Genomic DNA, 22,532 nt, shown 5'->3' with positions numbered 1-22,532 from the left:
GCTCTTGTGTCTGGCTGAATAGAAGGAAGTGGCTCTGACTTCCCCAGGAAATGGGAAGAGGAAACCCGGGGGCTTCGACCTCTCTGGCTGCGCTGGAGCCACAAGACGACTCACCGGACAGAAAGAGAGAGGGAAGGGAAGGAGGGAAGGGTGGAGGGTAGGCTGAGAGATAGGTACTGCCCCTCGTTTTGCTCCCCTCGAGTTGAGACAAAGACAAGTTGGGAGCAGAAATAAAGACGGGAATATATTTGTCCCTGGTTGTGCTTTCAGATTGGAGATGAAGCTTCTCCTCAGAGCTCTCAGCGCTCTGCTCTGCTTCTCGCTGGCCTGCGCTCACACTCTGGATCCTGCTGGGAAGAACGTCTGCCAGAATATAAGGTAAACTCCAGCTTTTCTTTCACTTCACATACTGGCTTTTGAGTCTTAAGTGGCAACAGCGGGTTACCGAATTAACGTTTTTGGCGGCCTTCGTCTGGCTTTGAGTTCTTGTGATGAATATTAGTGCCATGAGATTGTACTGTTGGCTTGTGGGTTGTGTGGCCCATCCTTCTTTAGGATGACATGGCTGAATGCAGGCACTGGAGTGTTTTTTCTACTAAGGTTTCAGATTTATCAAGCTGATTTGATGATGTCTGTAATTCTTAGGGATCCCTCTGACCTGTTCTGTTGCCTTGGATGGCGCCAGGAGGGAAAAGAGTGCACAACACGTAAGTTCTAGTATTCTAATGATTATTATTCCTATGCTGTTACCACTTCTACATTGGCTTTGTTTTCTGGTTTTCTCTTTGTGTTTGTGTGCAGCTGTATGTGAGGGTGAGCAGGCCTGTTTGAAGGGTGAGATCTGTTTATATCCTGGATTATGTCGCTGCCCACCTGGCTACTATGGTGCTGAGTGCAAAACCAGTGAGTTAAAACGTCCATTTGTTGTAGAAGAAAGAAGAAAAATAACAATATAAAAACATTATAGTGATGATAATTACTATATTTTAGTCTAGTAATAGCTCTCTATGTACTCACTGGTGTGTTGTTTCTAGACTGTCCTCTTGAGTTCTGGGGTCCAGACTGCCGTCAGATATGTAAGTGCTATCCTAACGGGCGCTGTCATCCAGCCACTGGCGAGTGCACTTGCCACCCACTCCGCTGGGGCCCACTATGCAAGCAAACCTGCAGGTGTTCCCGGCACGGGCGCTGCCACCCCATCCACGGAAACTGCACCTGCGACACCAGCTGGTCGGGTTCAACCTGTGCCAAACCGTGCCAATGTGATATCGGTGGGTCTGTAGGCCCCAGCTGTGACCAGCAGACAGGCAAGTGTCAGTGCCACAAGGGGCACTGGGGGATGAGGTGTACAAACCTGTGCGACTGTAACCAGTCCCCGTGTAATCAGCGCAATGGTGTGTGCGAGTGCAAGCCTGGCATGTGGGGAACCAGCTGTGACCAGAGTTGTAAATGTGACCTCAAACACAGCAGCTGTGACGTAATGAGTGGGACGTGTCTGTGCCACCCAGGATACAAGGGCGTCTCCTGCAACCAGCCCTGTGATGCAGGAAAGTATGGCATTGACTGTAAAAGGAGGTAGGTTTCAATGTGTGTGTGTCTGTGTCTCTGTGTGTATATCATGTTTACATATCTTTGTGGGGACCAAAAATTGAAAGCTTACTATACTTGTGGGGACCAACAACCCCTATGAGGACGAAATCCCCGTCCCCATGAGTTCAAAGGCATTTGTGAGACTCAAAATGTGGATTTAGTGTCAGGGTTAGGGGTAGGCATTCATTTTTGATGGTTAGGATAAGTAGCTAGGGAAAGCATTATATCAATTAAATTTCCCCACAAGGATATAAAAACACGACTGTGTGTGTGTGGAAAGAAAGGTGGATACACGTGAATGTGTGTGTTCTCACTGCTGAACTTTATCCCCTGTCATCAGTTGTGGTCACTGTAAAAACAACCAGCTTTGCTCTCTGATCGATGGCGCATGTGCAGCCTGTGAGCCTGGCTGGAACGGTACACGATGCGACCGCCCATGTCCATCTGGTTTCCATGGTGATGGCTGCAAAGAAGGGTGTCCACGATGCAGGAACAATGAACCCTGTGACCCCAAAACTGGGTTGTGTCAGAGCTGTGATCCCGGATGGACTGGACCCAGGTGTGCTCATATTTTGGGGAAACATTAGCAACAATACATAAAAATTTACACTATTTACAACTAACTGCTTTACAAAGTACATTACGAGTCATTATTTTTCACCTTTTTTGGTGCGTTTTTACACTTTGACATAATCAAAGCAATTAATACGTAAAAGGAAAGATGAAATGATTTGCAAATCTCATAAACTCGTATTTTAGTCACAGTAGAACATAGAAAATGCAATTTAAAGAAAAATATTTACACATTTTTGATTTGATGGTAGCAACACATCTCAAAAATGTTGTGAAAGGTTCATGTTTACCACTTTGTAGCATCCCTCATGTCTGTTTTTAATGCAGTGCTGTCTGAGGGCTCGAAGATCACGGGTTTTGATTTTTGGTATTGTCCCTTGCACACAGAGATTTCTTCAGATTCTCTATTGTAGATAAAAAATTGTCAAAGTTGTTCCACAAATTAATGGCTCAATTTTTTGAACCTCTGTCCATCTTTACTTCTGAGTTTTTTTTGGAATTGGGGTTCTAAATATACAGAAATGCTAAATGTAATAACTGGCTACTTAATCACTGTGTTATTAAAAAAAATGAATAAAAATGATCAGCAGCCTGCACCTCACTGATCTTAGGAAGCATCCCGTGATCGGTGTGGTTCATATGCTTTAGCTCAAACTGAAAAATCAGTCAATCAGTAAATAGAAAAAATTGTCTGTCTGTCACAGATTATAGTTATTTTTGTCAGAAGCTCCATTGTCATCCTGTGGTGTGATCTGGGGACTGAAAACACTTCCGTACTTGTGCATACAGCTGTTCGTGGGAGGCTCTGACATCCGTGAGTTGGCTGTCAAAGCGCATTTCGCTGACTAGAGACATAATCAGAAAGTCAGACCCAGAAGACAAGAGATGATTTGAGTTTAACACAAAGAGTTGAATCTGCTAAAAAGTCGAAGTTATTCACTGCTTACAACTGTACTGCAGTCTCTTGAACATGATGGGTTCAAAGAGTTGCTTGGAAGAGTTAAAGCTTATGGATTAAGTTGCCTAAGATGCAAAATTAATAAAATGATCCATGTGGTAAAACATGAGCAAAGAATGTCACTGCTTATGACACTTAAGCTCAAAAACAGTCTGCTTATAGAGGATGGAAAGTTTGTACCACCAACAGTGTAAGTGTGTTAGTAATCTCTGTCCTCATTTTTTCTGTCCTCGTCCAGGTGTCAGGAGCGCTGCCTTAACGGGAGGTTTGGAGACGCCTGCCTCTTGACGTGTAGTCCTTGTTTTCATGGCAACTGCCATCATGTGACAGGAAAATGTGTCTGTGAGCCAGGCTTCCAGGGAGAGAGGTGAGAAAATTAAAGCATTGCTTATTGTTGGATAAACTTACTGTTGCAGATGCAGCTTTTATCTAAGGTTAAAAATTTAAATAGTTAAACTGCACTCCCAGATCAGTTAAATACTGTGTTTAACTGACAATCGAGCAATTTAGAAACTTACAATTAACCTAATTAGTTGTGGGATGTTCCAACAGGTGGTAGCATTGCAGAAGTTTTGTAGTCACACCAACCATGGTAAAAAAAATGAAACTAACTACCTTCATGACTTGGATGTCCTTTACATTATCCAACCATATATTGCCCAGTGGTGTAATCGCAGTCAAGGTTTCAACTAATAAAGCTACATTGAACTCTTTTCAAGAAGCCTTCAAATTTTAATTTTTTCTGATTTCACTCTTTCTCTTGCCCTGAGTGTTCGATCTGAGCTTAGTAGGTTAAAACATGGAAAACGTGGCCCCCTTAACTTTCTTCTTTGTGATGCTTGTACGTCATCGTTATGTGTTCACATGTTGATTTAACTTTCTTACTCACTGTGACTCATGGATATTTCCAGCTGTAACAACAGCTGCCCTGCCCTCCGGTTTGGCTTCAACTGTTCTTCTGTCTGCGACTGCGGTGAGGGGGTGGCCTGCGACTCTGTGACCGGAGCCTGTCCTAACAGTACGTCCATCCATTCAGTTATCTGTCAGTTTTGTGTATAAATGTGTACATTAGTGGGTCTTTTACTTTCCCTTACGTGTTTGTGTGTGTGTGTGTGTTTGAATGACAGGTTACAGAGGTGCTGTGCTTGCGGGTGTGCTGGTTCCTTTGCTCCTGTTGCTTCTTGCTGTAGTTTGCTGCTGCTTGTGTTGTGGAGGACGCCCGACTGGTGACAGAGACAAAGACAGGTCAGCAGCTACCTTTCTTTTAGGCATTTTATCTTCATTTTGCATAGACGGTAAAACACGGAAAGCAGGCTACGTTTATCACTCTATATAACTTTACATGATGTCTTTTGGTCGTAGAACAACTGTTCCTGATGGCGGCTTCTTGGTTCGGATGAAGTATCACGTTTATAGCGTCCTGGCAAACATTGGCGCTGCCCTGCCGTGTATCTCCGCCTGGTCCTCTGGCCTGCCTCGTGTCACCGGTCAGTCTTGCCACTCACAGTGTAATGCAACTATTGTATACAAACTTCATGAAAGTACAAAAACGACTATTTTGCAGTCATTAAGATTTGAATTCTTTTAAAACTTGTACTGTGTGTGCATGAATTATGACCAGAAGCTGTGATATTTAGTTCTATTATTATTATTCTTTTTAAATTAATCTGCTTTCTATGTCTCATGTACACACACACAGTGTCTCACCATGACCCTGAGCTGACCTTCAACCACAGCTTCATTGAGCCTCCTTCCTCTGGCTGGGTGACGGAGGGATCGTCCTTCGACAGCGATGAGGAGACGGGAGAGGCTCTTTACTGCGTCCCTCCAATGGAAGGTAGGGGCAAAAATAAAGTTCACCAGTTTACCAAGTTTATAGTGCCCTCTTTTGGTGCAAGGTAGAACTGCCACTTTTAAAAACTCTTTCTGGCACCGGTTGATGTTTTGCTCTGTTTCTGTTAGACATCCCGGCTGTGGCGGGCGGTGAGTTCCAGGAGATGAGCTCAAAGTGTAACATGTTCTTAGACCCATCGGGCTTCAGCAGCGAGGACATCTCCTCACCCTTTAACATCCCTCGCACCTCCAGCATTGCCAAGGCCAAGCGGCCATCCGTCTCATTTGCAGAAGGCACCCGCTTCAGCCCCAAAGAGAGGCGTGGCTCTGCTCAGGACCCTGGTGCTCTCCCTCGCAGCAAACCTAAATCATCCTGGGGGGTTTTGATGCTATCGGCCCTGCAAAGTCAGGGAAGCACAGCTAGAACTGGGGAGGGGGGCGACCTTGAGGGCGAGAAGGAGAAAGATGGAGTGGATGTGACCGACAGTCAGGAGTTAAACTGTGAGGAGGCTGACCAGGAAGTAGACAGAACCCCATCAAGATCCACCCTGCAGGTTCCTGGAGCATCAGGACGGAGACGGACTATGTCTAACACAGCTGCTCATAAAGGGACATCGTCCGCCTCTGATGCTCAAGAAGGGGGTTCTCATAAGGTCACCACTGTGTATGTGACGGTGGGTAAGGCGGGTAAGCCCGTCACAAAAACTGAGCCGAGCTCTGAGGGTCCCGTTCAGGCCATGCTGCGAAGACTGGGCAGCCTCCAGAGGCAAAAAGAGCAGGAGTCTGGCAGGCCTAAGCCGAAGGGGAGTGAAGGCATCATCAAACCACCCAGGAAGAAGCTGGGAGCTCGGGCGGCTGTTTGGGAGCAGGGAGGACCGTCTACAAGGGAGGCTGGAGTTTGTAAGCCAATCAGGAGGAAGCACTCCTCCCACAACTCCTCTGATACAGCCGGGTCGAATGGCACACTGCCAACAGAGAGTGGCACTCCAAAACGGCCGCTGTCGTCCATTTTAAAGAGCGTGCCTGAAGTGGCGTCAGCTGACTCAGGGTCTAATTTGCGGGCGGAAGGAGACGAAAGGCAGCACGCTGCCCCGCATCATGAAGAACAAATTGAGAGCACCTACCGGACTCTGAGACCCGTGGGAGATGCTGCAAGCCCCATTGAAATCATTACCAATGAAGGAGCGACGGTCAGTGTGACTGATGAACCCTGGTACGAAAATGTCCAGATCAAAAACTCGTGACCTCTGAGAAAACGTGTCAACAGGACTGATCGAAAAACAGCCGCATGTTTGTTATCCTGCAGTTATAACTGAACAACGGGGAAAGCTTCTCTGAGAGATTTGTGTAACTGCAGCTCACATGACTGAAATGACAGAGAAATTGTGATTTTAAAAATAGCAACCGTTAATGAAATTTCAAACAACAGATGGAACAAGAAAATAAGGTGTTTTCTAACAAGAACACTACACAGTATGTTGTTGCCTTGGTGTTGTTCCCACACTGTAACCCATGTTTCCCCAGTACCATGACCCTGAACTGACCGATCATGCTGTTATGAATTTTTATCTTTGCAACTTAGTTTATCTTCAGGCCTTTTCAATACTCACTAAACATATTTTCCCTAAACCTATAACCAAGTGTTTTTGGCTTAACCTAAAAACAACTGCAACTGAAAACTGAAACTACTCTTTTTAGTATTGTTTTAATCTAAGCCTAAAAATCAAAATATTTACTTTTACATTCGCACAAACTTACAGTCTCGTGGGTGAAAGTCCTGCATTTAGACTTTCATTAGCCAACAGCTTTAGGAGCAACATCAACTGGGTCCTGGGTTTGAATCCATTGGCTGTTTCGGGGCCTTTCTGTTCTCTCTGGGTACTCTGAGTCCCTCGCGCAGCCCAAAGACATGTATGTTAGATTAATTAGTGAATCTAAATAGGCTGAAGGTGTGAATGTGTGACGACCCATGGGATTGGCTCCAGCACCCCCATGATGGATGGATGGACGGATGTAATATCTGCACCTGTTGTGCTTATATAGTCAGAAAGGATAAATGGAAGGAAAGAGTGGAAGTTTGTGGAAAAAGAAGCAGTGATGAACATCTGGGTGGGTTCCCAGAGGATAATAAAAATGAGTGTGAAGAACTTTTTGATTGATTTCAGTTAAGTGTGAGGAAAGGATCTGAGTCTGCTGCTCTGTGGATATTTTATTAGTCTTGGATGAAACTCAGGTAAGAACAGGCTGTAACAGATTGTAGTCGCGATTCACTCAGAATCAGTACATGCTTTACACATGAGGGAAAAGCCCGGCAGGGTTGTTTATTCTATCGTATAAATCAGTCAGACAACTGGAATTGTAAAAATGTTTGTACTTCTGTGACCCGATGTTAAAGTTTCCTGCGAGTCCACAGCGCACGAACACTGCTGTGGGGTTATAAACACATTACTGCCCTGCTTGTGACCACTGGTGGATTAAACCTCCCCTGAAGTCTGTGTTAATATTTTATAATATTGTTATTTCACTGTATAAACATGACCATGATTAATAAAAAGACAATAAACACTTTGGCTTTTGTAGATACATTATTCAGAATACACGATAAGTAATGAATACAGTAATAATTGCAGATTAATTATCATTAACAGAGTTTAGCTTTCAGACTGATAAACGTTGCTGTCTCTGGCTCTCTCATTTAAATCTGTTTTTCACTTTAGCTGCGTTTAATAAAGCTGACTGAAAATCAGCCAGCTGAACTTTGGCCCTAAGCTGCATGTGGACTCTCACCGATACACCAATATTTGCTGAAGTCAGCTAGCTGTGTGTTACACTGCGCATGTTCGACACTTTTAACCCCTAACACCGCCCACTGCAGTAAAAACAACAGCTCTATTATATGCTAACTGGGTTACACTGATCAAAATAACAAACTAAAATTCTGGAAACTACTTCTTCTCTGCTCCAGGGGTGTCCGAACAGCCGAGCCAGTACTTGGCGATGGATCTGGGGTACGGAGGAACAGCAGGATCAACTCTCTTAGTCCTGATATCCACTCTGTAGTATTTATCTAGAAAACACAAAAACTCACTCAACACATGCTTACCAGTCACAGTTAGTATTCATATTGTCTGCTTTGTACACATACTATACTGTTATTATAGTGTGTGGAGTAGTGGTTAAACATAAACCAGAATGACACTGAATATGATGTAAAGATTACAAACAGAAATGCACTTGGAGTAAAGTATAAAACAGAAACTAATTTTAGGCATCTGTTTTTTGCTGTATGAACTATATACAGCATTTAAAATGTAATGAAACTAGCGTGTGGTGAGAGAGAGCAGAGCACATTAGTTCCTGTTCCCCCTCCCAGCTGTCTGCCGTCTACAGCTGTGACTCAGCTCTTAGTTTATGTGCCATCAGTGTGAAGACCAAACACACAATATTTGAACAATGATAAAATCATCATTGTTATTTAGTCACTTAACCATTATTGTACTAGCCTTCATAAGCATTGCTGTTAATAACGGCCCTGCTTTTGCTGTGGGGGATTATGAGCGTGAGATTTTTTTTTCTTTAACATCCTCCTCTTCCTTAAAATGGATTTGATTTGATTACAGTTCCCAGGAAACCTTGAAATAAAGACAATAACTCATGGGATATGCCTTTTCTCTTTCCTTCTGCTCTAGCTGACTTTGTAATGATTAATGTACACTCACTGATAACTTCATTAGTTAGGGGTAGAATGGTGAAGAAAGGTGATTTAGGTTGTTTTTGACTGTCGCATGGTTGTTAGTCACCTCAAGGTGCTTTAAATTGTACAGACCCTACAGCAAAACACAGAAAACCCCCAAAATTAGACAGCCCCCTGTGAGGAAGCATTTGGTAACAGTGGGAAGGAAAAACTCAATTTTAGCAGGAAGAAACCTCTGGCAGAACCAGGCTCAGGGAGGGGCAGCCATCTGCCAGAAACAGATGGAGTGAGGGGAGGAAAATAGGACAAAAGACACACTGTGGAAATGGCATTTTCTGTGTGAAATGCTTTGTTAATGCCAGAGGTAAGAGGAGAATAGCCAAAGTGCTTCGAGCTGATTGGAAGACAACAGTAACTCAAAAAAGGCACTCTTTACAGCCAGAGCATCACTGAACGCTCAGCCCTTTGAAGCAGATGAACTACTGCAGCAGAAGACCGCACTGGATGCCACTTCAGCCAGCTAAAAACAGGAAACTGAGGCTAATAGAAGCTTGGGTAAACGTTGCCTAGTCTGAAACATTCAGATAGCCGGGTCAGAATTTGTTGTAAAAAAACAACATGGATCCATCCTGCCTTTTCCCAGCAGTTCAGGGTGGTGGTGTGGTGTCTTCGCTTACTTTGGGCCTCTCAAACACCGCCTACCTGAGTATTAATGCTGACCATGTCCATCCCTTTATGGCCACAGCGTACCCATCTTCTGATTGCTGGTTCCAGCAGGATAGCAGACCATGCCACAAAGCTCAGATCATTTCAAACTTGTTCCTTAAATATAACAATGAGTGCACTGCACTCAAATGACCACAGCCACAAGATCTCCAGGAGAGAACCTTTGGGATGTGGTGGATGTGCAGCCGATAAAACTGCAGCAACTGTGTGATGCTATCATGTCAATATGGACTGAAATCTACAAACTGTTGCTTAATTTAACAAAGAAAATGTTAAACTGCTCTTTTTAAATGTGCTGCTTTGCTGCTTTTTTAATTTATATTACTATGAATAATAAAATAACCAATTAACCACATGTTGTAAGGCAGTGGAAATGAATGATTGAATACATTTTCAGAAACATTGTTTGATATGGTGCGTCTCATTCTGAATCTGTTACCTTCTTTGAAGAAGTAGACGGTCTGTATGGGCATCTCCCTTTGGAAGTCGTAGCCGTATCGGTCATCTCTGGAGTCATAGTTGCCTCTGTTGTTCTGGCCATAACGATCTCTCCGTCTGTCCTGGTCCCAGTCTTGATCCCACCGTCTGTCCCAGGCTTGTCCCAGCCTCTCTGCCATTTCCATCCTCCTCTCTGCCATTTCCATCCTCCTCTCTGCCATTTCCATCCTCCTCTCTGCCAGTCTCATACCCATTTCCATCCCTCTTTCAGCAAATTCCCGCCCCATGTTCATTCCCTGCTCAGCAAAGGAGCCCCAGGAGGGTGAACGATTTTGTCTCCGCCGACCCCACTGCTGGTTCCACTGCTGGTTCCACTGCTGGTCCCACTGCTGGCCTTGCTGGCTGTTGTAGCGGCGTCGCGTCGACCTCCTAGGACTGATGTAGATTCTGCCCGCCATGGCAGCATCCACTGGAGACCTGAGGCCCTTCCAGTCCTTGTTAATGAAGTGGTGCTTACTATGATGCTGAGGCACTGCAGAAGATTAAAAATAAGTTAAACCACACACATGTGTGACTCCTGTCTGCAAAAATAGGTCTATAACTGCACAACTCACGGTCAGAGAAGAGCTCGCCGAAGAAACGCTCATAGTTGTTGTAGTACACATCAGTGTAGCGCCTGAAGGGAGTGGACGGAGAGCTCTCAGACATTTTGATGCACTCCTCGTGAGACGGCTGGTGCAAAAACTCATACACATAATACTGGTCACCTGCAGAAAGGATGGTATGATGAGCCACTGATGTTCAGTACTACAGGAACAGCTGGAGATGTATGCAAACCAAAGCATCTGGCTGTACCTTTGAAAAAATAGACCTTCTCTTTGCCGTGGTGGCTGTGGGCAGGAAGGGCAAACGCTGCATCCACATGATCGGGAATCCGGTCAAAGCCAACGCTGATGTCTCGGGGATAGTCATCATCCAGCACGCCGTTGTCAAACCTCCAGTACTTGTTTCCCTACATGGGTAAACATCAAATTTGTAGTAGATTAGCTTTTTAAAATACTTTTAAACCTAAACTATGACATAATGTTTCCAATATTGGCTTTGCCCTTTATAAGGCAGTCATTGAAATACACGGAAATAGAAAATTTGAGTGTTATTGGAGGACATTAAAAAAGCAAACTTTTTTCACAGTTTTTTACTTTTTTATAGTGCAAAGTCACTGAAGTTATCATATATGGTTCCTCACACATTTAGAGCATTTTCTTTCTACAAAAGACTATGAGAATAACATACATATTTAAAGGAGCATTTATTTTTGAACAATTTTCTTGTTTCACACTGGCAATTTTCATAAATATAACACACATATCAGAGTGCAGCCCTGCCAACCCCTGTTAGTTTTAATGCTTTAACCACAAGTGTGGGAGTAGGTACGGGGGAAAAAGCCAATTTCCCAAATTCAGGAAGAATTTGATTGGAAGTGTAGAATTAAAGAAATTAGTTTACTGCTGAACTGTATATAACCAGCATCCTTATCATTACATTAATTATCATTTCATCAAAGCATTTATTGAAGCTGTCGGCATTAGGTTATAATTTGTATTACAGGGGTTATCATAATCAAATATTAACATGTTTATTACCGGTGCAGTTATAACCACTTTAAATCGTTGAGGTAAATCTATCATCTTAAAAGCTTATAGTTACAGGTGACACAAGGAGGACAAGTCCAGGGGGACCTCAAAGGCCTGAGATCATCACCATATTTGGATGGATGCCAGAAAGGGGAACTTCTGTGTCTGCAGTTATCTCTTAAATACATGAATGTTCTGTACATGCAAATTATGTGACTGTAAACGCAAGTGGGGGCGTTACAATACCCTGATGTTATAAAAGCAATCTAGAGTGTATTTTGGGTAGAGATGTACAACTGATGTTTTGCAGTTTACACCTCTCCACGCTGCGTGCATTCATTAAAATCAATTGTTTGACCGACCTCTTCTGGACCATCATTGTTTTACTCTCGTCCTCAATTTCGAACCCGTAACATTTGGTGCATTGGCCGAGGGTTGAGGGGGAGAAAGTTGGAGATTGAGACCGAGAGGGTCCGAGGTGCTCAAACGGGCAGACACGAGTCAGTGGTCGAAGTGAGTTGACATAAGCCGGCTTATTCAAAGGTAAGGCACTACCTGTTGAATTATTTCCAAACTGTGCCAGATTGACTATTACAAAATTAAAAGTCTACTCACTGAAATTACTGGTAAAGGTCTGTTTTGATTTTGGTGAAAATCTCATGAGAACTAAAGTATAAGTTGAAGTACAGATAATGAAACGTTGAAAATAAGTAAAGAGTAAAGAGAATAAGAGAAAATAAGTAAAGAGTAAAGAGAATAAGAGAAAATAAGTAAAGAGTAAAGAGAATAAGTGTATTTAAAGCAGTTGGACTGCAGAGTGAATTTAGAGTTATAGGTTATTGGCGAAGTGTTTGTGACAGTAAAGTCTCAATTGAATATAAAGCCGGGCTTGGACACCAATGTGGTTGGTTTTGTGGTTTTGTGGGGTGTCTTCAAAAGTAATTAAATTTCTGTAGAACGGAACTCTGGGAGTTCTAAGAAGTGCATTGTTCGGAGGTGACGCTCCCAATTTCCTGGGGACGCTCAGGATTTTCCTTTGGAAGGGATAGTTCGATTGGCAATCGTGGACAACTGAGGACGGTCCAAAATAGCTACTGACTGGGTCAGTTTACCGTCCGGGACGGTGGTTTGCACTTTTTTGGTCAGCAAAGTTCGGAACTTGGGCGTTGGACGCTTTTAAATTGTGTTAGGGCATTAGATATGTGACCACGGTCCGGGGCCAAGAATGGTTAATTGATCACAAAAAACTCAGGGAGTTTATCGGTTGGACCGTTAATTTAAATTTTGTTTAAATTCTGTAGGATATTTAGGGATTAGAGCAGATACAGTTTGGAACTGAGACTGTCATTGACGATCAAAAACTTGGAGTTTATCCCTTGGAGGGTTAATTTAAATTTTGTCTAAATTCTGTAGGTTGTGCAATCTAAGGCCTTGTAAATATTTGATGTATGAGACGTCTCTGTATTATAATTTGACTGTTTGTATATAGATTGTGTCTGCCACGGGGGCTGTAGAAGGCAGGTTATTTTGAGATTGTGTGTCTGTGTCTATGTAAATGAGATGCCTGTGACTTATTTAGAGTGACATTTCCTGTTTACTAATGAGTGGCTAATGACTGACTGCAGAGCCTGGGTTAAGGACGACTTATATTGGTGTTTTAAGGGAAGAATTGCTTTTATTTCTACTTTGTTGGCATTACGGTTGTTAGATACGATGACTACTTTATGATACATGTAGAATTGGAGTATGGGTTTTGCTTTACACGTCCTTGAACGACGTAATACTTGTTGAAAGTAATAGGACTTGTGTTTTATTGACTCTTTGTACTGACACCGTGTTTTTTGATTAACATTTTATAACAGTTTGTGTAAATACACATGTTGGATTCAGGGTATTGTGTAGTTGAATATACATGGACAGGGGATGTTTATGACGTAACCTGTCGATGTCACGCTGTGGTTTCAGATATTCATTACGGCTTTTTAGTAACTTCAGTAATAAGGCGATCAGAAGAAGCAGTATTAGATTTTGCATGTAGTAGTATTGTTATATTTCGGGCCCTGGAATTATACTGTAGGCAGGATAGAAATCTAAATCCCACTGACGCTGATTGAAAACACATAAGTATATGCACTTAGTACACCCACTCAAGAAATGATTGTGTGACTGATGCTACAAAACTGACCTAAAGAATGGTGATGTGTGTGGAGAAGTGTTAGTTGTCCTGATGTGTGAAAGAGCGCTATTAAAATGTGTGTGAGTGAAATGAAGGCATATTGCTTTTAAATAAAGATTTAGTAGAATTACTGATTACTTGTAGACTGTGAAATTAAAAAGAAGTCTCTGCAGAAGCTGTAGAAACAGGAAACCGTGTGTGTGTCTGGGACAGGAAATGCATGCCCATAAAAGGGAAGCTCACGGTGACAAGTGTGCACCCAGAGTCGAGAGAGAGAGTTAACTCTGGGCAGATGAAGCAAAAGGGAGGTTTTAAGATAAACAATGAATATGATACTAATTATATGCTTTAGTGTGTTAATACAGGTGAACGTCTCTAAACCTGGAACCCTTGAGCACAGCAGCAAAAGCATAGATTAACACAATTGGGAAAAACAGGCCACTCTTTGGCTTAAAATTATAGTTTCACCTGGCACTTTGTCCTTGACTCTGAGAAGAAGCTCAAAGGCCAGCTAATCTCCTGATGAAGACCGACAGAACATCGTGGATCAACAGCAGACAAAAGGAACCGAACTATTAACACTGACGACGCCAGCAGCAGCATGTATGCAACATGTACTGTGAATTACAGGCTGGGCAGTTGAACAGTGGGATAAAGAACTGTGGAAAAGCATTGGGCACTGAGTTTCATGTTTGCCATGCTTGAAAGAGAAGACTGAAAAATGGCTGGAGAAGAACAAGAGAGTAAATGAAAATAAGATTGACTGACGACTCCAGAAGCAGAATGGAGGAAACCCCATGATAAAATATGCAGGGGGAACTGGAGGCTGGTCAAGAACAGTGTCAAATGACTGGGGGGCACTGAGGCGAAGGAACTGAATGTGGTATTTTGCCAGACTGGAACTTAACGTAAAAGAAGACGACGGAAAGATCAAGACAGAGAAGAAACAGACTGTGTTTGCTGGGGCTCTGAAGCCCGAACAGGACACTGTGAATGGAAAAGGACCAGTGAGAGATGAAGCTGGACGAGTTTGACTGCGAGAAGATAGGAGATGATTGGATTGAAATTGAACCCTGAACTCGTGATAGTTTAGGGATGTCCACCACATCACGACAAAGAGGTAAACAATACAAAAGGTAAAGATAATCAAAATAACTGACAATTATATTAATGAATAGAAAACACACATATACAAATTGTTACATGGGAGATTATTTTCGAAACGAATCAGAAGTGAGATAGTTTGAATGTAGAGCTCAGTGAAAAGATGCATAAATTAAATATGAATACATGAAAATGCAATGAATACATAAGGATGCAATGAAGAAGCAGCTTACACTCATGCAATGAAGAAACTGCTTACACTCAATTAAGATGATCACCTGGCATGCAATGAAGAAAACAGCTTACACTGCATTTACATGACAACATAACGCAAGGAAGAACACGCTTACATACATGACATAATTGGTATTTTTGACTAGAAAAAGAGAAATGGGTGGTTTAGTGGGTCGTTTAGGCACCCGTGATAATAATGCAAATGTCTTAGTTTGTTATTTTCAGGAGTAAAGCAGACCCGGACCAATTCTCCAGATGCAGGAGTCTGAAGAAAGTACAGGTTAACATGAATGGATATGTTAAGGAAAGTTTCTGGTTGAATTGTTTACAGTGTCCAGGAACCTGATAGCAAGCCCTAACTGGTGGTGGAAGATCAGGAGGGCTGTGATTTAAGGTGGGGAAGTAAAATTTGGGTTAGTGATTGGGGGACGGAGAAAACTGACTCTTTAACTGGAGAATGGGAAAGTGTCTGTGAGATTGTGAAGCCATATATGCAAAATAGCACACACAAACATACGCAATGAAGATCGGCTTGCTACTTGTATGAGTGATAGAATGGTGTGAATGTTTAATAAAGTGGTTGAAGTAGTTTAAAAGGGTGACTTAGGAGTGCGCTTGCACTGATTGATAACAACAAGTGATTAGTATAGGAAGAAAATGAAAATAATTGAATAATGTGATAAGGTTTAAACATGTATTTCTCTTGTGACTCAGTATGCAAATTAGTTCGAGAGCTAATGTGAGTGATGATAGAGGAGCTTGCTGTGTGTGTGTGATTGAGGCCTTAAAGGAGGGGTAGATTGTTAGGAAGTGCGAATTTGATTAAGAGGTTTATAAATTAGTGTTGACATATTGTGAGAACGTGCTTATTTGTTAGGTTGAAGGTGAGTTTGGTAAAGTGCTCAAAGGGGGATGTTGTGTACAAAACGGTGAAGCTTTTTACGTTTTGGGTGTGTTGTATGGGTGAAATTTAAGATTGTTGAAGATTTTTGAGGTTGTTGTTTTATTTTTAAAGAGGGAGTTTTAATAAACATGGACATGTTTAAGGGGTTTTGTAACAGTGCACTTATAAAGAAAAAACCTGTCAGGTGATTTTGTTTTGTACTTTGATGAGCTAATACTCAGCTCTCTTTTTTTCTCATTTTTGTTCTAAGCAGGCCTGCAAAAGACAACAATGAATAACGGCGCCGACAATAGTCTCAGGAAAACAAAAAGTAAGGTGACCTTTTCCGAATTACAATGGGTCAGATTGTGGGTCCCTGTCTAAGAGGATTGCAGCGAGCCAATCCAGTCCAAAAGTATAAAGAACTATTTTCTTAAGAAACGAGTAAAAAGAAAATAAATGATTATATAAATAAACTGAGTTTGCTGAAGGTGGTAAATCTGATTATTTGTGCGGAAGTCAACCAACACCCGATGTTAATGCGTGTGAGTGAATGTGTGGGAATGGACAGGTGAATGGACGGACCAGGCAGACCATAGGTTGGACCGACTGGACACTGACAAAAGACTGGACTAAGGTTGGACACATGACTGATAATTGTTATGTTTTAAGTTTTGTTTTATAACACAGGTTGGATCATAAGTGGAGAAAGTGAGTATAAAAGGTGATGTTCTGGTTAACACACAGGTTTTTGTTTCTAGGACGTTTCAAGGATGCAGGCTGTGGATGGAGCCAAGAAAAGATTTGACATGGTGATTAATTTGATTTCATTCCTTAAACACAGGTTTGAAGGTCCGGAGCAACTATACCTAATATGATATGATTAACTTTTCTTTTAATTCCCTAACCTGAGTGAAGGATTTTGAGTTTGTAACACATGAGATGTGTCACAAACAAGGGGGTGTTAATATATGCGATTAGCTACATGAAATGTGCTCTTTTAGGGTTACTAAGCAAATGTCTACGTGACCTTTACCTAACAACCTTTGTGATGATAAACTTGTTTACCGACTTGCTCTCTTGTAGAACATACAGACTTAGGAAAGGGGAACCTCAGCTCTGAGTTTTGAGAATAACTCTGTTAAGTTGACAGGAAACACGTCGGAACAGCCATATAGGGCAAATGTATTAGAGCTTGTAATTAAATGTGGGACTTGAAAAGAGGAAGCAAATTTGGTACAGGACGTACTTGAGATGATCAGATGAGAGAAGGAGAAGGTCAGGAATAGTTTGAAGTAAGATTGAGAAATTAAATGGGGTAAAAGGGGGTGTAGCTTCAGGGCAGTTCACAGCCCGGCGTAAACGCAAGGTGCTGTCACACAGCTTAAGTTATTTGGTTGATTTATTTTATGACAAAATAATAAGGAAACATTAAAAATATACAACACGTTGAGGAGATCTCTTTTGTTATATTTTAGTGTTTAACATGAAAGATGCCTCTCTGGAGCTTCTCTCCTGATGCTACCCCACCAAAAGACGCTTATCCATAGAGACTATGTCAGCTCCCAAACAGACAACAACAAACCAAGACTAGCAATAAACAATCTAAATATAAATAATAATAAATAAAGAACAATACAGAATCCAAATCTGAACCGAAGAACAAAATAGTGAAATGTGGATTATTAAATATTAGGTCTCTCTGTTAAAAGAAGTCTCTGTTAGCTGACGCCAAGCGGTCGCAGCAGATGGCTGCCCGTACCTGAGCATGGTTCTGCCGGAGGTTTCTTCCTGTTAAAAGGGAGTTTTTCCTTCACACTGTTGCCAAAGTGCTTGCTCAATAGGGGGTCACAAGATTGTTGGGTTTTTCTCTGTATATATGAAGCGCCTTGAGGCAATTTTTGTTGTGATTTGGCGCTATATAAATAAAATTAAATTGGAATGTATTGAAGTAAACTTAAATGTCATAAACTAGGAATTAGTTCATTTCTCAGGGGAGAAATGAAAAAACGGGGACTGGTGTTAGGAATAAAAGAAATATTTTTAATATGTATCTGCTCATTATCTTGTTTTATGTACTTTAATAATGAAGGCTGGCTTGTAGAGCAAGGCCACTTTTTACTCACAAACAAGTGCTCAGCCAGACTGAAAAAACAGGAAGCTTTAGTGCACAAGGCATATTAATAAATATAGACACAAAAAGAGGAACTCCCCATATAAACAACGTTCAAAACTGTGTGACGTGTAAAGTACCGAAATAACATCATATAAGTCACAGCTGATGATTGTAATGATAGAGAGCTCTTGCAACTGGCGTCTGAGCTGTGCAGAGGTCTCTCACCCCCGGAAGATGATTAAATAAAAAGCTCCAAATCTGACACTTACACATGAAGGAATCAATATGGCAGATTTAATGGGATTAGGAGGACCTCATGATTGTACCAAGAAAGCAGAACTTGAAGGGAAAGTCAGGGAAGATTTAAAAGCAGGACCTGTTGGGATTTGGGATTTAGAGATTCTTTTATTGCTATCATATAATCTGCCTTATGATGACTGCATTAATAACAGGTTGTACAGTATTATTTTAATAGTATTGAATATGTTTGTCATAACAGTGATGTCTCTATTTACAGGTTGAGTTCATTTCATACACAATGCATAACTGTGCTTGTTTAGAGTTGATGTTCCGTCCAAAAGGGTTTTAAGCTTCACTGGTGAGAGTGTCCAGGTGATACATGTTGAGGGAAGATGAGAACATAGCAGGTTAATTGCATGCACGCTTACAAACACACATGATTTAAATATAGGCCAGGCCGAAGGCCTGGACTTTATGTAGCTTTTAAATTTACAGCTCCTAACTTGCAGGAATGGCGTGGAGTGTAATGAATGAATGCAAAACATGCTTACAGACACAAACATGTTATGGATTTATTTTGTAGGGTAAAGGTGGAATACATGGTGCTTTGTTTCTGCTTAGCCACTACTGAGGTAAAAGGTGTTGAAGATAAATATGCAATAAGTGAACAGGAAATGTGTGAGGGTGAGACGGGTGAAACAAAATGTTGTAGATAATAGAAAGTTGTTTAACTGGCATTAACAGTAACTTTTGCATGTTATGTATATGCTTGAAGCCAAAAGAGGCGTAAATCCTGATAGAAGATTTTGAAGTGTGTTTTCTAGCGGAGATTTAGGCTGACAGGGGGATGGTGTGTATTTTACTCGGGTTGTGTTGAAGAAAACTAAAAGCGTTGCTCACACACATAAAGAGTATTGAGATTAAGTAAAGTTAATATAATGGATAGAGCCCAGAACATGATATTGTGAACTGACTTTGAATAATGACAGGAACCTTAGATGAACACAGTAGGTTAGTAAGGTGTAGCAGAGAGAGGCTGTTTGTTTTTTATCCCTTACAGGAGAAGATTTCCACTAGAGAGGGACCCAGAAAAGGAGCAGGGACCACTTAAGCATGAAGTGTTTTCAAGCGGGAGCTGGTGTTTTATTACTGGACCACCTAGAGGACATGAGGTTATTGTCTGATTTGCTGAGTCAGAGGACGGCTGGAGAGGGTCAGAGCGAAGGAAGTGGACCTGGGAATGGTGGTTTCGGGGCCCATGATGCCATTAATGGATGTAGAGGTGACAGAGTGGGTCGAGGAGTGACACAAGGAAATGGTGTGGTGATGTCTCTGGGAGAGACATCAAGAGAGGGAATTGTAGAATTAAAGAAATTAGTTTACTGCTGAACTGTATATAACCAGCATCCTTATCATTACATTAATTATCATTTCATCAAAGCATTTATTGAAGCTGTCGGCATTAGGTTATAATTTGTATTACAGGGGTTATCATAATCAAATATTAACATGTTTATTACCGGTGCAGTTATAACCACTTTAAATCGTTGAGGTAAATCTATCATCTTAAAAGCTTATAGTTACAGGTGACACAAGGAGGACAAGTCCATGGAGACCTCAAAGGCCTGAGATCATCACCATATTTGGATGGATGCCAGAAAGGGGAACTTCTGTGTCTGCAGTTATCTCTTAAATACATGAATGTTCTGTACATGCAAATTATGTGACTGTAAACGCAAGAGGGGGCGTTACAATACCCTGATGTTATAAAAGCAATCTAGAGTGTATTTTGGGTAGAGATGTACAACTGATGTTTTGCAGTTTACACCTCTCCACGCTGCGTGCATTCATTAAAATCAATTGTTTGACCGACCTCTTCTGGACCATCATTGTTTTACTCTCGTCCTCAATTTCGAACCCGTAACATAAGTTTAAAATGTTCCAGGCCTTTAATGATTGGCCAGATGCAATAATGTCACATAAGCTGATCTTTGCTGATTAGCTGGGAGAAATCCATGTGTTTCTACAACCTCCCAGTGAGTCACGAGGAGGCCAATTTTCATGTCCACTTAAGTCACCAAATATGGTTCCTCGCCCGACAGTACTTTATTGTTGTGTTGAATTATCTTTTTTTTCTATTGTTGTATTATTATTATTGTTCTCTTAGAGCATTTGATTTCTTTGGAAAGTTGCAAACAATTAAAGTGATCAAAATTATAAAGATAATTGGATTTGATTTGTTTTGGTTCCACCTTAAAGATGTAGGTCTTCCCCTGACAGTTGATGCGGGTGAACGCAGCGTCAATGGGTCCGCTGATGCCCCACACATCCTTAATGAGCTTTGGATAACCAGGGAGCACTGCCTTCTGGTCAAGTTCAAAGAAGTACTCCCCTGGAAAACAAAGTCAGAGCGATCATGCTGTTTTATTTGTTACTTTCAAACATGAGCGAGACAGAGCCTGAAAGGTCGTCTTGTAACAAATCAATTCACTCACTGACCTCTGAAAGCATAGATGGAGCCATTTTTTATCTGCATGAAGGCGTCAAACGGCCTGCCACTGCAGACCTCAGCATCTGGGTCAGGGGCCACAGTGGTGGCTGTTGTGACAGGAACGGTGGTCACCTCGGCTGCTGCGCTGGTCGTGATGGAGTCCTCCAATGTGTGGGTGTCTGGGTGTGCCGCACGTGTCGGCGGGATGTTAGAGACTCTCAGTCTGGTCGGTCTGGTCATTTCCAGCGTGGTCTCAGGGCGTTCTTGCGCTCTGGGATTGAAGTCCGGCGGTTGTGTAGGCCTCAGCTGGTTGCGTGCTGAACGACGTGTGGGCTGAGGCGTGCTCTCAGATTGCCCATCGTAATAATCATCTTCTGCAAACTGAAATGTGTCTCCGCGAGCTGAGGGGGGTGTGAGAGAAATGTCAAAATCCATTTTTGACCTGTGAGTTCTTAACAGAATGAATGAACCAATGAGCAGAGAGGTTTCTCACTCATCATATTACAGGTGGATTCAAAGTCAGAGCAGCAGCTTTTGTAGTACTTGCACATGGAGTCACACTGGCACTTCTTCCGGGCGTCAAAGCCATTTTCACAGCGGTCCAAACATGAGTCTGGAGATAAAACAACATACTTCAGTCATTCCCTCTCTCCGCCGTTTGTACCTCAGAACAAAATTCATTTCCTCCTTTGGTTAACAAAGGTAAATTTGATTACAGCTCCCATGAGGCTTTGACTGCATGCCAGCAGCACAGACTCATGGGATATGGAAAACCCAATCTTACAGTGAATTAGGCAATATATTAAAAGACAGTTGTAATAATTCAAAATGATTACAGTTTTGTATATTTAACAAAGTGCTCTAAAGACTTTACTCATTTTTCCACATATTTTACAACATTTTGGAAACAAAATGATTAATTTATTATGACAATAATCAAATGAATTGTTTTTAGTATACTAGCTGCACTGACAATAATAAATATGTCTATTTGTTAAGCAAATTGTTTGCTAGTGCCTCAAAGCGTATGCGTCAGACATTTTAATACAACAGTTAATGAACATAATTTAACTTTTACCAGCCAAATTTGTACGCAATAGGCCCCAAATCAGATCTGAAGCAGGGTCCTGAACAGAGCACAAAGCTACTCCATGTTTCTCACAACGAAGTCTTAAGCAGATTTTGTTAGACTCACCGTCTGAAGCCAAAGTGTCGGCGAGCAGAGCGAGCAGCAGCACGGCCCACAGGTCCATGTTGCCTCCTCTGTGTCCGAGGACAGACTGAGGAAATAATGAAGGACTGTGTGCTCCCTATCATTGGAAGCATGTGCCAGTCACCCCACCTCCTCATTCACTTGAACCTTATTTGCAGACCTCTGTCTACTCGGACAAATAAACACAGACTGAGAGGGGAAAAAGATCAATGGGGTGGGTGTGGGGGTTACTGCTTGACCTCTGACCAAAGCTTTTTGTACATTTTAAGTAGTTTGTGGTCATTTTTACAGATTTCAATTATTGAACTCAACACTGACTCTAAATATTGTAAAGACAGATATTCTACTCTGGCTGATAATAACTTTAAAGGCCTTTTCTGATGAAAAAATGGTGAAAAGCATCTTTAAGGGATTCCTTGTAACTTTTTTTTAAAAATGAAAAATGTATCAATAATATCTGGTCTCTTACTAAATAGGAATTTTTGGCATTAAATTATGAACAGCAATATATTAATTATAGATATTTTCACTGTAAGCAACTATTGTACACATATCCTTTTAACACTTTTATACACCACTCTGCATTTAATTATGAGCAATTATTAATCTCTGGCTCTCATCCACAGTGT

General features: G+C 41.7%; 2 protein-coding genes across 2 annotated transcripts; one reads left to right on the top strand and one right to left on the bottom strand.

Moving 5' to 3' along the window:
- Positions 1–262: 262 nt before the first annotated feature.
- Positions 263–7,039, top strand: scarf1 (scavenger receptor class F, member 1). The gene is made up of 11 exons (XM_063493029.2): positions 263–378; positions 646–707; positions 802–903; positions 1,035–1,575; positions 1,931–2,149; positions 3,360–3,488; positions 4,033–4,139; positions 4,249–4,366; positions 4,484–4,608; positions 4,821–4,958; positions 5,084–7,039. Exons 1-11 carry the CDS (start codon positions 278–280, stop codon positions 6,196–6,198), a joined length of 2,757 nt encoding a protein of 918 aa, XP_063349099.1. The 5' UTR covers positions 263–277; the 3' UTR covers positions 6,199–7,039.
- Positions 7,040–7,150: 111 nt separating this feature from the next.
- Positions 7,151–21,961, bottom strand: vtna (vitronectin a). Its single transcript, XM_063493030.1, has 8 exons — positions 21,886–21,961; positions 21,184–21,303; positions 20,699–21,091; positions 20,452–20,591; positions 10,668–10,824; positions 10,427–10,579; positions 9,814–10,344; positions 7,151–8,021 (listed from the first exon to the last, which is right to left on the bottom strand). Exons 1-8 carry the CDS (start codon positions 21,941–21,943, stop codon positions 7,900–7,902), a joined length of 1,674 nt encoding a protein of 557 aa, XP_063349100.1. The 5' UTR covers positions 21,944–21,961; the 3' UTR covers positions 7,151–7,899.
- Between the last annotated feature and the right edge of the window lie 571 nt (positions 21,962–22,532).

The sequence above is a fragment of the Pelmatolapia mariae genome, linkage group LG14, assembly GCF_036321145.2.
Source record: "Pelmatolapia mariae isolate MD_Pm_ZW linkage group LG14, Pm_UMD_F_2, whole genome shotgun sequence".
NCBI lineage: Eukaryota > Metazoa > Chordata > Actinopteri > Cichliformes > Cichlidae > Pelmatolapia > Pelmatolapia mariae.
This window is presented reverse-complemented; position numbering and strand designations above follow the sequence as displayed.